This window comes from Cydia amplana, chromosome 10 (assembly GCF_948474715.1).
Source record: "Cydia amplana chromosome 10, ilCydAmpl1.1, whole genome shotgun sequence".
Classification (NCBI taxonomy): Eukaryota; Metazoa; Arthropoda; class Insecta; order Lepidoptera; family Tortricidae; genus Cydia; species Cydia amplana.
Genome location: NC_086078.1, coordinates 14,298,630 through 14,315,809, shown reverse-complemented (window position 1 = coordinate 14,315,809; position 17,180 = coordinate 14,298,630). Strand labels below are relative to the sequence as shown.

The 17,180-nt window shown below is 37.6% G+C and overlaps 1 protein-coding gene across 1 annotated transcript; it reads right to left on the bottom strand.

Moving 5' to 3' along the window:
• Window positions 1–12,240: 12,240 nt before the first annotated feature.
• LOC134651855 (histone-lysine N-trimethyltransferase SMYD5) lies at window positions 12,241–16,914 on the bottom strand. The gene is made up of 7 exons (XM_063506975.1): window positions 16,815–16,914; window positions 16,610–16,737; window positions 15,811–16,047; window positions 15,103–15,340; window positions 14,259–14,436; window positions 13,445–13,659; window positions 12,241–12,569 (listed from the first exon to the last, which is right to left on the bottom strand). The coding sequence occupies exons 1-7, from the start codon at window positions 16,851–16,853 to the stop codon at window positions 12,456–12,458; spliced, it is 1,149 nt and encodes a 382-aa protein (XP_063363045.1). The 5' UTR covers window positions 16,854–16,914; the 3' UTR covers window positions 12,241–12,455.
• Between the last annotated feature and the right edge of the window lie 266 nt (window positions 16,915–17,180).

Genomic DNA, 17,180 nt, shown 5'->3' with positions numbered 1-17,180 from the left:
AAAAAGTTTCGTCGACTTTGGTTCACAAGTTAGAATGGTAGGCTTGTTTCAAAGCCGTATGAGACCAGGGGCCCGTTTCTCAAAAGCTTGTAACAGTTGTAACTTGTAATACAAGAACAAGCGGATATCACTTTTTGACAGCTTTTGCTAGAAAGGGACTTCCACTTGTATTACAAGTTTACAAGCTTTTGAGAAACGGGCCCCCGGAAGTCACTGTGTCTTAAAGCTGGGGTTGGGGCATTATAGAGCACATTTGGAGAGGTCCAGCAGTGGACCTCAATGATGCTGATTGGCTGAAGATATTGTAGGTATAACATTATTGTACTTTATGCCCTAATTAATCAAGTTCGCTCAACTACCTTGCAACTATAGTAAGTAAATCAAGACTTTCGTATGATAAATACTAACTACAAGTAAGCAATAATACTCAAATCAAATTAATATTTATCATACCTACCTATTTAGCTTGATAAAGACGTTTCTGAAACAAAATATAATGATTAATATTGGAAATAAAGTTAATTGAACAATAGGTAACACAGAATACCTAGATAATAGATAGTAGGTACCTACTTACTAAAATAGGTAGGTACACATCACGAATGTGTTGAATTAAGACCACATGGCCAAAAATGGCCGTCAGCTCCTAATCTATTCGGATCACAATTAAATACCCTTGCTTCTTCAAAGGGACGTTTTAATTTAAATCTAGCCCTCCCATCGGTCGTTATTAGCACATTCAACTAGTGGAGCAGAGATTCAGAAGGGTGACCAGCCTTTGAAAACCACATTTGCACAATTTACGATTACGTTTTGTATAGGGTACCTAATCGTATTGCGAATATTTTTGAAGGGCCGTTATGACAGAAGGATCAAAGACCCGACCGTATTCGATGAAACTTGGAAAATTTGAATTCCTTTATGGTACGTTTCGATTCAAATAACCGGATTTTACGGAGTAGAAAGGTTTTGAGATTCGATGTCGGTAATTAGAATGGCTTCTAATTACCGACATAGAGCTAACTCCTATGCTAGATATAATAATATCTAAAGGTACCTAAGGAACTTTGAAATTTAGTCAAGTTATGAATACCGAGATCAAATTTGTCAGAGTTAATCAGACTAAAAAGCGAAAACTTGTTTCAAAAGAATGACTTCTAATTACCGACATCGAGTCTAATGACCAGTACTGGCAGTATTATGTGATCTATTTGATATGAGGTCTGGGCTACGTCCTGTTGAAAATACAACGCGCATTCAATACTACAAAGTGCGACAAATCCTTTAAGACTATGTACTGTTAGAGAGGTTTGTTATCTTGTCCAAAGTTTATTTAGGTGGCCTGTACGCTCGCTGGCTTTTCCGTGAGCAAACAGCTTGTCATTCCGGCTCAGATTCTCACGTTCCATTCTGTACGGACATCCTCAAATTTCACAAGTTACTGTTGTTAGTTCTGCGCTGTCTTGCGTGAATCCTCCTAAACCTAACAAAAGGCCACGCTAAGACGCTAACAGGCAACCGGAAACTATAAAAAAATAAGTTTAAACCGGCAAGGGAGATGCAAGTGCAAACATCCATTCGCACCCCCTATTCCTTAAGGGGTGGAGAAAATTATCTCTTGAATAAATTATATTCTCCCCCCCTTTATGAAGACAGTTGAAATGCATTTTCGTCCATTTTTTTCTCGCTCGAGATCAAAGTTACGGAATTCCGCCCGTGACCTCGCAAAAGAATTATAAACAATTTAATGTGACTTGAAGTCCGGGATAATAATGTTAAAGTGCTTTAGGACGGTTTTTTTTTTGTAAACCTTGTTTGTTTCGACAATTCAATCTTTAAGTTCTTGCTGTTTGTACGTTTACGTTATTTCGGTAAATCGAATTAGGTTTAGCTTGGTAGGTACTTTTTACAAATCGAGTTTATGCGCACGTTTTGGTATTTTAGGATAGGTATTATATTTCTATGATAATACAAAGTAATATCCTAGAAATATCAGCATTGTTAAATTAAGGACCAAATATTCAGCACCAAGTAACGCTGGAAGCGTCAGTGGATAGCGCGACGTTGTCACCGCAACGGCTCAATACACGTGGAACTATACGGCTCGGCCAAGACTTTGAGCGACGGCAGCAGCGGCAACCATAGGTGGGAAAGAATGGTCCGATCGCTGTGTCTCGCTCCAACCTATAATTATCGCTACTGCCGTCGCAAAGTCGCTCAATGCCGTGGCCGAGCCGATAGAACTCAGTGTCTGCAAAACGCTGCCTAGACTGTCTGGAAATATCTGTTAAAATGTACGAGGCTTTAAACACTGAGTCCGATACACACGATACCTAAATATTGTAGTCGACTATCTAAATATTTTTAGAACCAACCTACAACAAATACAACAATGAATAAAAACATCAGTAAAAAGATCTCCAAACGTTGCAATTGCATACAATATATCTCTTCCAGGCAACCTTTATGTATAAGTATAGCAGAAACTACCCGCATGTAATTTAAAAATGGTGCGGATTAAGATGACAAATTTAACGATAATAAAACCAGTGAGGTATAACAAGAGACGACATCTCGAACAAAATGTTTCCGCACCTCAGAGAAGTGCATGCATGCATGCGAAGCCGAAAATTGTTAATAAAGACGCCACGAGTATTTTTTGATGGCATACCATAACTTTTTCTACGACCAAACGACTTTGAAAACTAAATAATAGTAAATCAACATTTATTCCATTGCTTACCGGTGAAATGTTATTCCATCCCTTTTATTATATTTTCTTGTGCTATTGTTGCAACTTTTTAACACGCACGAAGGCATTTTTTAATTATTAATTATTATTTTTAATTTTCTGTACATGTGTGGGATTTCGTCAGTGGTCGGTGACGTACTAAAAGCAAAGAAGTGCATGCACTTCTCTGAGGTGCGGAAACATTTTGTTCGAGATGTCGTCTCTTGTATATACCTCAATGAATAAAACAGCCTGTATCTATCTACACCCACCACCACCACCACCACTCAACCACCTCTTAATTCAAACTTAAGTTAACATAAATCTTCAACACAAACTTCAAGTAGTTACTTTGAAGCCCTCAGGAATCCTCTGAATGATCCTCTATTGGCCGTAAACTCAATAAAATTAAACTAAAACAATTTGCGACTTCCAATACTCAAGAGCAATCAGTTGAAGCAGTCCTTTGACTGACCTCAGGCGAACGAATTGAACCTTGTTTCGACTTTAATTAATTGAGATTGTTCGGCGAATCATATCGTTTATTTGGTCATGAGCGATATTCTGTGATATTGGTACACCAGTCGAATGAGATTTTGCATTAACGGTTCTGTCGATGTCTGTTGCGTGTTTTTAGGGTTCCGTAGCCAAATGGCAAAAAACGGAACCCTTATAGATTCGTCATGTCTGTCTGTCTGTCCGTCTGTCCGTCTGTCCGTCTGTCCGTCTGTCCGTCTGTCTGTCCGTCCGTATGTCACAGCCACTTTTCTCCGAAACTATAAGAACTATACTGTTGAAACTTGGTAAGTAGATGTATTCTGTGAACCGCATTAAGATTTTCACACAAAAATAGAAAAAAAACAATAAATTTTTGGGGTTCCCCATACTTCGAACTGAAACTCAAAAATTTTTTTTTCATCAAACCCATACGTGTGGGGTATCTATGGATAGGTCTTCAAAAATGATATTGAGGTTTCTAATATCATTTTTTTCTAAACTGAATAGTTTGCGCGACAGACACTTCCAAAGTGGTAAAATGTGTGTCCCCCCCCTGTAACTTCTAAAATAAGAGAATGATAAAACTAAAAAAAATATATGATGTACATTACCATGTAAACTTCCACCGAAAATTGGTTTGAACGAGATCTAGTAAGTAGTTTTTTTTTAATACGTCATAAATCGCCTAAATACGGAACCCTTCATGGGCGAGTCCGACTCGCACTTGGCCGCTTTTTTTATTTGAATTAACAACAACGTAAACCGGAAGTTAGTATATAGTATAGTATAGTTATTTGAAACCCTTCTAGGAATATGAAAAAACATGATCTTGATTTTTAGGGTTCCGTAGCCAAATGGCAAAAAACGGAACCCTTATAGATTCGTCATGTCTGTCTGTCCGTCTGTCCGTCTGTCCGTCTGTCTGTCTGTCCGTATGTCACAGCCACTTTTCTCCGAAACTATAAGAACTATACTGTTGAAATTTGGTAAGTAGATGTATTCTGTGAACCGCATTAAGATTTTCACACAAAAATAGAAAAAAAACAAAAAATTTTTGGGGTTCCCCATACTTCGAACTGAAACTCAAAATTTTTTTTTTCATCAAACCCATACGTGTGGGGTATCTATGGATAGGTCTTTAAAAACGATATTGAGGTTTCTAATATCATTTTTTTCTAAACTGAATAGTTTGCGCGAGAGACACTTCCAAAGAGGTAAAATGTGTGTCCCCCCCCCCCTGTAACTTCTAAAATAAGAGAATGATAAAACTAAAAAAAATATATGATGTACATTGCCATGTAAACTTCCACCGAAAATTGGTTTGAACGAGATCTAATAAGTAGTTTTTTTTTTAGTACGTCATAAATCGCCTAAATACGGAACCCTTCATGGGCGAGTCCGACTCGCACTTGGCCGCTTTTTTTTTCAATTTCAATTTATTTATTTCCTTTAAATACAATTTTCACTTTACAGCATGTTGTTCGTAAGAGTAAGAAACGATTCCTCCGTACTAATACACACATTTTACCACTTTAGAAGTGTCTCTCGCGCAAACTATTCAGTTTAGAAAAAAATTATATTAGAGACCTCAATATCATTTTTGAAGACCTATCCTATGAAGACCTATGAAGTATGGGGAACCCCCAAAATTTATTGTTTTTTTTTCTATGTTTGTGTGAAAATCTTAATGCGGTTCACAGAATACATCTACTTACCACGTTTCAACAGTACCTATAGTTCTTATAGTTTCGGCTGTGACATACGTACGGACAGACGGACAGACAGACAGACAGACAGACAGACATGACGAATCCATAAGGGTTCCGTTTTTTGCCATTTGGCTACGGAACCCTAAAAACTGTATGACGGCAGGAAGCACCACCTCTCCCGGATCAGTCGGATCACATTCAATCTGGTAAGTTAATTTTTGATTTTCAATACGAGTACTATAATTAGTAAGCGGCGAAAATCTGCTATTAACTCTAGAGTAAGACCAAAGAAAGTCTGCAGCGCTAGATTAAAAGTAGTTTTTAAAAATCAGTATGTGACAACACTACAGAAAATGGATTAAATAGTCTTGATATTTGTGAAATTTCTACCATATTTACCGACTATGAAAAAAATAAGCTGTGCATTATGGAAAAATAAATTTAATTCCAACAATAGATGTCACTATTAATATGTATAATTATGACGGATGCATGAGCGAGTGCGGGTGGGCGTAGTACCTCGATGTATTACTCCACAGCTAAATAGTATGTTTCAGAATAATCCTGAAGGTATAAGCCTTCAGGAACGTGGCGAATTAGGCACGAGGTTGGCTAACGTCCGATCTCTAGCTCGGTCCGATCAATTCTGCCCGTGGAGCGTAACCGCTCCCGCCTCCAAGTCAAGTTGGCAAACCTGCCCGACCAGTCTACCAACCAAAACAACAAAAATGCCACACCTCGTACCTACCTTCACCCAAGTTAAACTACTTGACGTTCCAAAGTCTTCTACCTGTCATCTAAGTTCAACAATACGCCAAAAGATGGCGTTACTCTACGCAACTATTATTCCGTTACAACCAAGTATCACGTAGCCAAACATTGCTAATCGATTTTATACAGGCGTCTAAAACTATGAACTGTAACGCTGCAATACGTCCTTCTGGAGTCACGCCGCGACATATACATAAGGTATACTAATATTGATAAATAATATTGGGAGAATGTGCCATTTGGCTTTATCAAAATTATTGAGCTGTTGTAATATCCGCGACGGCCTAGTGGTAAATAGGTACAGAGGGCCTACCGCGAACACCGAAGTTCGCAAGTTATGGGCATCTTTCTCTTTTACTCCCATTAAGGCGTAATTAGATTGACAGAGAAATTGCCCGCAATCTGCGAACTTCGGTTTTTAAAAACGAAATAAACCATTAAAACAATAAACATATTAAAAATTATAAATTTTAGCATAAGCATGGAGGTTGTGGGTTCGAGCTCGAAACCCGGCTAGTACCAATGAGTTTCTCGAAATGTTAGAGGAAGTTCATAAGGTAAGTATGCCTATACCTATTAGGTGTGTTCAATTTGCTTTGAAACCTTAGGGCCACCCCATATTTAGCGTCTTTCGAGCGTCGGCGTCTACACTCTATGGCCGCTGCTCGACGCAACGTCGACGCAACGTGGGGTGGCCCTAAAAGGGCCCCACATTTGGCGTCTTTCGGGCGTCGGCGTCTGGTCAGCGCTATGGAAAATGACGTCGCTGCGCAGTTGCGTCGACGTTGCGTCGAGCAGCGGCCATAGCGCTGACCAGACGCCGACGCCGAAAGACGCCAAATGTGGGGTGGCCCGTCTAAACCAATACTATAATCTACATATGATGCAAGTATTAAGATGTTTCATTCCACCATAGACTAGGAATCCTCTAGACTGAGCATAGTAACGCTACCCCCTCTGCCACTTATACGGTAGTTTTACTTCATCTTCGAGTCAATCCCGTGCCGTGATTGGTCCGTGTTTTTGAACGGACCAATCACGGCACGGGATTCGCTCACCTCGTCCCCCCGCACGCCCGTATTTTTGGCAGCATCGATTTCATGAAATAATTGCTCTAAACGCAGTCTAGAGGATTCCTAGTCTATGCATTCCACTTACCCGTCAGCAACTCCAAATTTAGTAAACATTGTCGTTTTTGAGCTTGAATCGCCTCGTGCTGATTTTTTACAAGTTTAAAATTATTCGTCATGCGGAAAAGTAACTCCCGCACGCCGTTTTTGTAAGGTTTCACCATGTTTTTTCCGTTTATCACAAAACACAACGAATATTTAAACGTTTTGACGTTTTGATAGTGAATGACCATGGTCTAACAAAACATGGTCTTCTCTTCCCAGAGTGTCACTTGCCTACGTCACAATAACATTGCCACTTTATTTCAACATAACATGTTACATGGGTACATTATATCTATGGTTAATAAGTTAAAATATTTCTTTATAATTTTATAATTTTCATTTATATGTATTTTATCTTAAATTTTACAATAACACGTCATTTTTAATTATTCGTTAGCAATATCTTCCGATTCACGAAAGAAATTTCAGACGTTCGGGTAATTCTGTTTACACTACTGACAACACAGGATAGCGCTGTCACATTTGACAATCCGCCATGTTGTCCCTGACCGTCATCCTTGTCGAACGCGTGTTAATTGTTATTTCCTTCTCGCTCAGTGTCAGCAGTCGCAGTGTTTTCCAAACTTTTCACGTCGTAAGCTTGGTAATTAATGTTTTGTTACGAAAATGGTTGGCTGTTCTATTCGGAACTGTAAGAGTAGGAGTGAAAAGGGCAGTATAGATTTGTTTTATTTTACTATGTTTCTACATGAATAACTTAAAATTAATGCCGTTAAGATAATTTTCACCGTTACTTAAAATTCTCCCACATTTTAAAGTTTGAGAACCTGTAAACAGCATGATGACGTAGGCAAGTGACAGTTAGGTCATTCGCGAATCTCGGAAGAGAGTACCAGGCGGAGTATATTATTATACCATGTTCGCTGTCAAATTATTGCGCTGCAGACTTTCTTTGGTCTTACTCTATAAACTCTAAAAACCTTTAAAAGTAAAAGTATCATGGGATTCATGGGTTGTCGTACCCATAGGACTAATAACCCTTTAATAACATATATACGCTGTTAAATTAACCTTCTCGTTTCGTAATTATATTTGCTCGCTGGCGCGTGCGTGGCAAGTTTGGATATGTTAAGCGTTCAAACGCTTATGCCTAGTACGATGCTTCACGACGCTTACCTTTCCTAGAAATAAATTGGTATGAACCGCGTTCCAACTCACGATCGTCCGTGGAAAGCCTGTCACCAAGTCAGGCTATCAAAACTTAGGCATAGCATTTTCTGGCTTAGCCGCTTATTCACTTGTTACCATGAATACTGGATTTGTTTCTCAGCTTTTCCCAGTGGTAACAGATGAGAAAAAATCCCAGATGTTACCAATGACGACCGGTCTGGCCTAGTGGGTAGTGACCCTGCCTGTTAAGCCGATAGTCCTGGGTTCGAATCCCAGTAAGGGCATTTATTTGTGTGATGAACACTAATATTTGTTCCGGAGTCATGGGTGTTTTCTATGTATATAAATATGTATTTATCTATATAAGTATGTATATCGTCGCCTAGCATCCATAGTACAAGCTTTGCTTAGTTTGGGGCTAGGTTGATCTGTGTAAGATGTCCCCCAATATTTATTTATTTATAATGGTAACAACTAAAACTTCCCAAAATTATTCTCATTGACTGGACTAAATCGAGAGCCATAGCCAGTCATAATCAACTCAAATTGCCTCGATATAAATAAAAGCTAGTTAAGAAAACAAAAGTTAGGGCTCAATCAATGAGAAATTCATTCTAGATATTTTATTTACAAACATAACAAAAGCAACAAGCTTATCGGAACATACATATAAATATAACATCAAATATATTATATAACAGAAGTTACATAACATAATGTAACTGCAAACACGTGTTTGATTAAACTCGTTGTACAATTTTTAGGAGCCATTTTCTTTAAAGAATCAAATCAAAGTAACCTGTTTTAGACATCCAAGACTAACATAATCATTTTCACCACACCAGCTCGGAAAAGCTTACTTTGCACTTCAAAAACTGATAGCAAAGTTGCATTTTGTTCACATGTCAGGCAAAGTAATCAAATGCAAATTTTGAGTTGTTTTCTTATGTTTGCTGGTAGAATTGACTTTTAAATGATGATTTTGGATGATAAATATTTAATAGCATTCATTTGGAATTGATTTGGTTTGATTTTGTTTGATATTTTACATTTAATATTTGTTTCGGGTTGGTGTGGTGAAGGTGAAATATTGTGTGTTTCACTCGGGGGCAAATTTTGTTTAACCCTCGTACTTTGAAACCCTCGCAGCGCTCAAGATTCCATTTTTCGAACCACGAGCGTTGCGAGTTTTGGAATATTTCGCTTGCTCGAGTATCAATATTAGCACGAGCGGTTAAACAACAACTTTGCCCCCTTGTAAAACAAATAACTATTACATAACTTCACAAAAATAATAAACACCATCACATGTTAATTGACAAGCTTTAAGTATCTTTATTATAATAGGCTACATGACTAATTTTTTTTTATGGTATCAATCGATCGGGTTTGTTTTTAGGATCAAATGTCTATAAGGGACCCATTGCATTAAAGTAACACAAAAGTCAGAAATTGTAGTCAAAGGCCGACACGCACCGAGTCGCACTTCACTCGCGAAACGACCTATACAAAACGGCCAAGGGCCGTGACGTCATCGCCCATCTTGTAGTATGGACAAAACAAGAAAATTGCGTTTTTGTCGGTGAAATATTGCGTTTATGTATATAGTTGCTATACAATATTTTATTGCTTGAAATGTAAGGAATCGAATGGTACCCTTACTTTTATCGTTTTTGGTAGTTAAAAAAAACTTAAATTTTGAAACTTTCAGGTCCTGTATTTTTGTAATTTTTCAATATTTTATTTTAATATCCACATTATTGTGATAAATTGCTCGTTTGCTATCTATTTTACTAGATTTTGTTATAAAATTCAACATGTGTCATCATCCCTATTATATTATTTGCGCACAGAAGCGATAACTGTAGTACTTATACTACTTAATACACAAGTAATACTTAAGTCTTAAGTATGTTTGGCACATTCTAGTACCCTGATAGTTAAGATAAGACTTCGTTAATCATATAATTTTTACACTTTAAATGTTTGGTAGAAATTATTTTAAACAGACAAGTGACAAAACGTGTTATTTAATGAGAATCTTGTTGTTAAGAATTTAAGGTCCATATTTGGACGAGTATTTTTCAGAAAATGTATAATGTTTATCTTGTATTGGTTATGGGCATAATAATTATGTGAGCTATCATCCCTTCTAGTCTTCTACGCTGTTTTGCAATTCCCTATAATTTTCCAACTTTGTCCATATTTTTAACTCGTGTTTTGGTTTTGAAGTGGTCATTTCTATACATATAGCTATAACTGTTTGTTTAGTAAGTAAGTACTACTTCTTGATCTAACTTCACGTCATTCCTACTCGTACTATTACTATTTGTCAGACGAACTTTTATCTCACTCTAGTATTGAGTGAAATTGATTTAATATTTATATAAAATTTCTTTACTTCTTTCCATTTCAGCACTACGTTTCTCTATATTTCCTAGTTGTATTGTTTACTGTTGACTACGTGTCCGTTACTGTTCTAATGAGAATACCATCTAAATACAAACGCCCTCGTTCAAAGAGGTACTTCTTACTAGTAATTGGACCGACTACATCTAAATCCCTCTAGGCCGTATCTAAATCACAGCGCATAATAACCTTTCGTTGCATGTTTAATTACAACAATATTCGTTACTTATTTACAATTTCATTAGAACCATTTTTCCATGATAAATTATTTTCTTTCATATAACGTGAGAATTATATGTAGTAAATTGGTAGTATTGACAATATTTTGCAACTTTTTCGATCATTGAAATAACAAAGTTGTAATATAGGCAAAAGTAGGGTCGTTAAGACAAAATTGTTTTATTGTTCTAACAATCCTACCTATATCTAAAATGTCATTCAATAGAACTTGCTAACTATGTAAACAAACCGCCATACTAAAATTGACACTGAATGTCAAATTACTAGTAACTTTTGTTTACATAGTTAGCAAGTTCTATTGAATGACATTTTATCTCTCAGCTCCCTAATTGTAATTTGGGATTATTATACAAGGTATTATGATAATATTTTACAGTAATAATACATATTATTCTTTTATATTTGCCTGGCCTAGTGGGTAGTGACCCTGCCTGTGAAGCCGCGGTCCTGGGTTCGAATCCCGGTAAGGGCATTTATTTGTGTGATGAGCACAGATATCTGTTCCTGAGTCATGGTTGTTTTCTATGTATTTAAGTATTTGTATATTATATATATCGTTGTCTGAGTACCCACAACACAAGCCTTCTTGAGCTTACTGTGGGGCTTAGTCAATTTGTGTAAGAAAGTCCTATAATATTTATTATTATTTATTTTTATATTTGCAATTGTACACCTTTTGGGCATTGGCCCTATTAACCTCAGTAGGTATGTTAGTTAGGTTAGGTGTGTTATATGAAATGTTGTATACATACATACTTAATAAAATATGATTTGGGAACTACCCCATATTTTAGGTACCAATATTTTTTTTAATATTCGTATAATCAAAGACTACACAATACTCTTTAGTAGTCTATAGCTTTTTGACACTCATATCATATTGCTATATGTTTTACATATTCTAGTACCTATACTTATATCTAAATACACTGTACTCATATAACATTTCTTTACATTGCATGCGATAGTGAAATATGTTTACAATATATTTAATAAATGAGAGCAGATCAAGAAATAATATATTTTTTGTAATTTTACTATCATACACTGACACAAAAACGCTAAATATGTGATTACCCATGTACATAACATAGAATAGTAAATAACTTCTACAAAATAAGAAATGCAGATTGGTCCTATTGGTATCTTCTTAGTAACAGCAAAATTAAAAATATTACATAGCACTTCCCTTTCCTTTTGTATTCGTTGTCCTTACATTTAAAACTGAACCTTAATATCTGTACAATAAAGTATCTTTTTCAGGGAAATTGCTTACATCTAGCTCCATCCTCTCAAAATTGCACGTTAGGCCTCATTCGCACGAGCGTTTTTTCAACGCGCATTAAAAAAGCACTTGAATGACACAAATGGATACCCGTGTATTTATTCACACGATGGCGCCGGCACTTTTCTATCGAGCGTTATTCGATTTTAGACTTTGAGCGTTGGACGTTAAATCGAATTTAGTGTGCGGAACTTTTAACATCAGGTCAGGTTTTGAAGCTACGCTTTTTAAACACTCGTGAGAATGAGGCCTTAAGTACTGCTTATACACATAAGGTCTATTCTTTAGGCCGAAAACTAGCAGACTTTAACATCAGTAATTCGCGTCTCCTTCACTTACTAAACTGAACCTTAATCTCTGTACAAGAAAGTCACTTTTCACTTGCTACACAATTTTATTCACTATACACTTTTCAGCCGGCCAACTTCCACTTAAAATTGCACCTTAAGCACTGCACACAGGGTCCATTACAGGCCAAGCAAGCAGAAGGCCAGCAGGTTAGAGCATCAGTCGTCCGCATCCTCCTCGGACATTTCCTCCTCGCTGGTGCACTCCGGTTGGGAGGACTCGGAGAGGCAGCGGTGGCAGTCGCACACAAATAGGTAGTTTTGAGCGAGCTCCTGTTAACAGAAAGTTTGATTATAGATGGGATTTTTTTTACTAAGTTTAAATGTCTAAGATAAACCGTTTATACCCGACTATCGGGTATTTTATGATTTCGCTCCCAGGCCGGACGACCCGATAGTCTCGGGATCGTGGTACTAAAGTCGCCGTCAATTGAAGTTGCTAACAATGTAATCAAACCATTCAATGAAATATCCATATTCAATAACTTGTTCATTGTTTTATTGTTCAGGACACAGTTGTCGTAAGTATTGATTGATTACCACACGGATTTAGCAGTTATTTGATAGGGGAAAATGGAAATCAAAGGCGTTTTAAATGCAAGGTTTGTTTACATTGTTCACAATTTCAACTGACGGAGACTACAGCTTTATATGACGAAATTTTTGTGGCCTGACGCGGATGTCTTGTTTCGCTGGGTGGCAATGAAGTGTGTTAAAGTCTATAAATAGTAAACATAAGAGATAAACCGTTGTTAAACGGCGCGCTCATCCAAGTACCAACTTTTAAATGTAAACTATCTAAAGTAATCATAGAGGCAATGTACACAAATGAAACCAAAGTGGGTAGTTTGGCCGTGTTTGTGACGAATAACCTACGATTTGCTAGTAGATTTTAGGGAGCAAATGTGGTTACAGGCACTTTGGAACATGAGTCCGTATTTATTTAGCGCGGGAGCAACACTACGTTTAAATTGTTCGAAAATCGCGTGTCATTTATATCTTATCTGTGAAACTATTTTGTTTACATTTCATCGTTGTTCGATGTACATTGCTGCTTTTTGTTCGTTTCCTAGGGATACCATACTTTAGTTTGCTTTACATTGCTACTGACATATCCGGCTTGACAGACTATAATAAATGTGACTCACTTTCTGCCTAGAATGCCTGGACCTCTGCAAGAGGCACTCGTCCAAGTAGCTGATACAGATCTCTTCCCCAGGCCGTATGGGTTTGATGGCCTTAAGTTGTAGCCGGTGGTTGCCGTACGGGAACGTAGACTCTGCGTTGGGCGCGCAGTTGTGGTTGCAGGCGCTTTGCAGCTTGAAGAGACCGGAGCCTTCGGTGTTTAGGAAAGAGCCGGATTCTGAAAATTCATTAATATTCCTTTAATACTATGATGGTGGTCAACAAGCGTACACAGAAGTAACGCAGTGCTTATGGATGCTCGTAACTCCATTGGTGTCAGCGTAGTACGTAGGTCATACTGAAAGTTTTTGGATTATGATATATGAGAAAACTTATCTTTTCTAAGTGGCCAGGATTTTTCAGTATGACCTAAGTAGTATGTGTTGGGAGCTTGAAGAATCCCTACCTATAACCAAAGAGTATTTGAAAGAGGCGGATTGTCAAAGTAAATTTTATAGCCACAGACAGTATATTCACTGCCATCTTTTGACAAAAGATTAAAACTGTTAGAACGCCATTTGAATTTGACCCTTATTCTTTCACTGACATGTGTTAATTTGTTGAATATTGCAATTAACGCCATCTACCCTAGGGTAATATAACCTTTGGCGTCATCGCTCGAAAATGGCTGATGTACTTAGGTACTTCCGCAGTTGGATCACTATAGATTCACTGCTTCAATCTCTTTTGTGAACATTTTCTATTGCCTATCAAATGACTATAATCAGTTTTATCACCCACAATATTATTTAAGTGATATTTTGTATAAACGCTCACCATCCTGCACTTTATCATACATCCTGGTGAGGAACAGGTCGAGCTGCCTCCTCTCGTCGTCGGAGAGTGTGAGCTCCACCACCGAGTTGACCCACATGGCTAAGGGGCTGGTGCCGATGCCTTGCCCGTTTGTGCCCACTAGCGCCATCAGGCTGCAGAAACCGTCGGGAGTTAGGAACTGAAAGAAAGAAAAAGGAAAAACTTACTTCGGAAAACAGATTTGTTTCCATTATTGGAAGAACCGTATTAGAAGTTAAGTTAGGTAGTTAACTTGAAGACACCTGAACAAAGTAACCATGTAAGGGCTAAAGTACCGACCTTACGATAATTAAATTGTATGCACCCTTTTGACCTTGAGCCTTGATGGAAACCCTAAATACGGTTCGCGACAATAGGCAAATTCCCTGCAATTTGAGGAGGCTTCGCTCCAGGCAATGTTTAGGGATCTCTGATTTAGAGAAGATTTAGCATGTACACTCAGGTAAGACGTCTTCGAGATATTCAACTTGCAATGTGATTTGAATCTTCAGCAATGGACATTGCTTACACTTCACTAATCTTCTTTCATCTACATTTAATAACCTCCTGGCTCCTCAAAAATGTGTTGTTTAATTTGCGTATCGGCAGACGCCCAATTCTATACAGGGATATAACCGCGAACACCGAACTTCGCAAATTTCGGGCATTTTTCTCTGTCACTCTAATAACACCTTCATTGGAGTAAAAAAGAAAGATCCCCGCAATTTGCGAATTTCGTTTCTCGCGGTAGCCCCTCAGAGCTCGCAAGAAAGTAGTGGATAACTGATTGATGCTGAGAAACTTTCCTGTAGGATTTAGAAGTTACCTCTTGCACAGCATCCCCATTAACAACATTAGCCGTAAGCTCCCTCAGCATATTAAGCTGATCCACAAACTGGTCTCCAAGTAATTTGTGCATAATCTCCTCGTCTTCATTCATTGTGCGGTGGCAGAACTGCTTGATGGTGGCGACGGCTGAACTTGGGTCTGAGCTCTGTTGGATGTAGGCTAGTATTCGGACTAGGAGCATGATGCTGGTTGTTTCTGGTGGGTAGTGGAGGGGCCTGGAAGATTACGAAAGGAGTTATTCAACATCTTAAGGCTTTAATAGCATATATTGATTTTTTAGCTTACATAAGCATAAAGGAGCCTTATATGCCAACAAACTTTTTTTTTAATAGCAAACTAAACTAGTGTCGACAGCCCACCTGTTTCCAGCTGGACGTCCCTGCGCTACATCTAAGTAGAGGTATTTGCAGGACTGCTAAAGTATTTTTATGTCCATGAAAACAATATACGTCCTTGAGTGTTGAGTGTATTATTCTACTGAATCTTCAGTTGTTCTTTTTTTTTTCTTAGACTATCTGAGTGTGAATAAATTGCTAAGGAATTCTCCTGAGATTTTTAGTTTCATCCTTTTCATACATAATTTCACAATAAATTGCTAAGGAATTCTCCTGAGATCCTTTGTAATTTTTTTTGTACATTCCAGGCTATTATTTATAAGGTTAAATAAAATATAAAGTAAACTCACTTCCAAGCCTCCAACAGTACAACAATAGGATGCTGCAAATCATTCGGGTCATAGCATATTGTCCTGTGGTACTTCACATATGCCTGCTGCCGGCAGCTCTCCGAGCAGTAATAGGCTCCGCACTGGTCGCAACTCGTGATGTTGTTGAGGCACATGTCGTAGCAATCTGGGTGTGGGAGCACCATGTCTGTGTTGGCTGATAGACGCCTCACGTTTTGTTCGGGGGTTTCTAGGGGCCTAGGAGTAAAATTTAAGGTCAGAAATGTTTGACATGTAGGATTTTGAATAGGAAAAGACTTTGAACGTAGCAAAACACTTGATCACTTGAAAATACTGGCAAATGATTGACTTATATTACTTCGTAAACGGCCTTACAAAGTGGGCCAGTTTTTTGGTGTGCAAATGGCGTTTGTGCTCATTTTCGTGGGTGTGCATGTTTGCTCAGCATTAAGTATACGAAAGGGCCTATCCTTACTTTTGAAATCTATATTACCATTTAGATTATTTTCTATTGTTCAATAAAACACATCTTTTAATTTTAAAGACTGCTCGTCGGATTTTCCAGCCCTAATTGTTTTGTTCATAGGAACTTTGGTGTATTATATCTCTGCTTTTTTTCTTTTGATTCTATTTATGTGCGAATCAGATAAATCGTACCTTAAAATATATGTTAGGTTTTTAATCAATGACATATCTATAAATGGGAACTGCTCTAAATCGTTTTAGTCGTCTTAAATAAAGATACAAAGAATATTCTTGACCTTTAAATAAAAAAACAGGTATGGTATGGCTAACTAACCTCATACAATGATCACATGCTATGTATTTATATGCAGCGTTCCACGCGAACTGGCATGATACCAAAGGATCCTCTTCCAGAATAATATCACCTGGTTCGTAATTCTTTGTAGAAAACATAGCTTTACCCTGCAAACAATACAATTACATAAAGAAGTTCATTAATTACGTCCTATAACAATTTACAAGTGTATTTGCTACCATACCTTTTTGCTGTTACATGTCTTTATTTCGAAGCCAGCCATTTTGATATTAGCTATTCAGCCTGCAGCTAGGAGCCTTTTCACTTTAAACGTAACGAAATATTAGGAATTATTTCAATTTGAAATTATTATCGCAAAAACCGCGATTAACGAAAAAATGGTGGCAGGGGGGGAGGAGTGACATAGAGAGCGGGTCGGGGGCCGGGGAGGGGTTCAGAACGTCAATTTTAAGAACCAATATACGCAGATGTTGACACATAGAGTTACGCGAGACATAATAAAAATAAGCTGGGGAGTGAAATAAACATAATTATCGTCATGAATACTAAAATTCCAAACATTTATTATATATGTAAAAGTAAACCAATT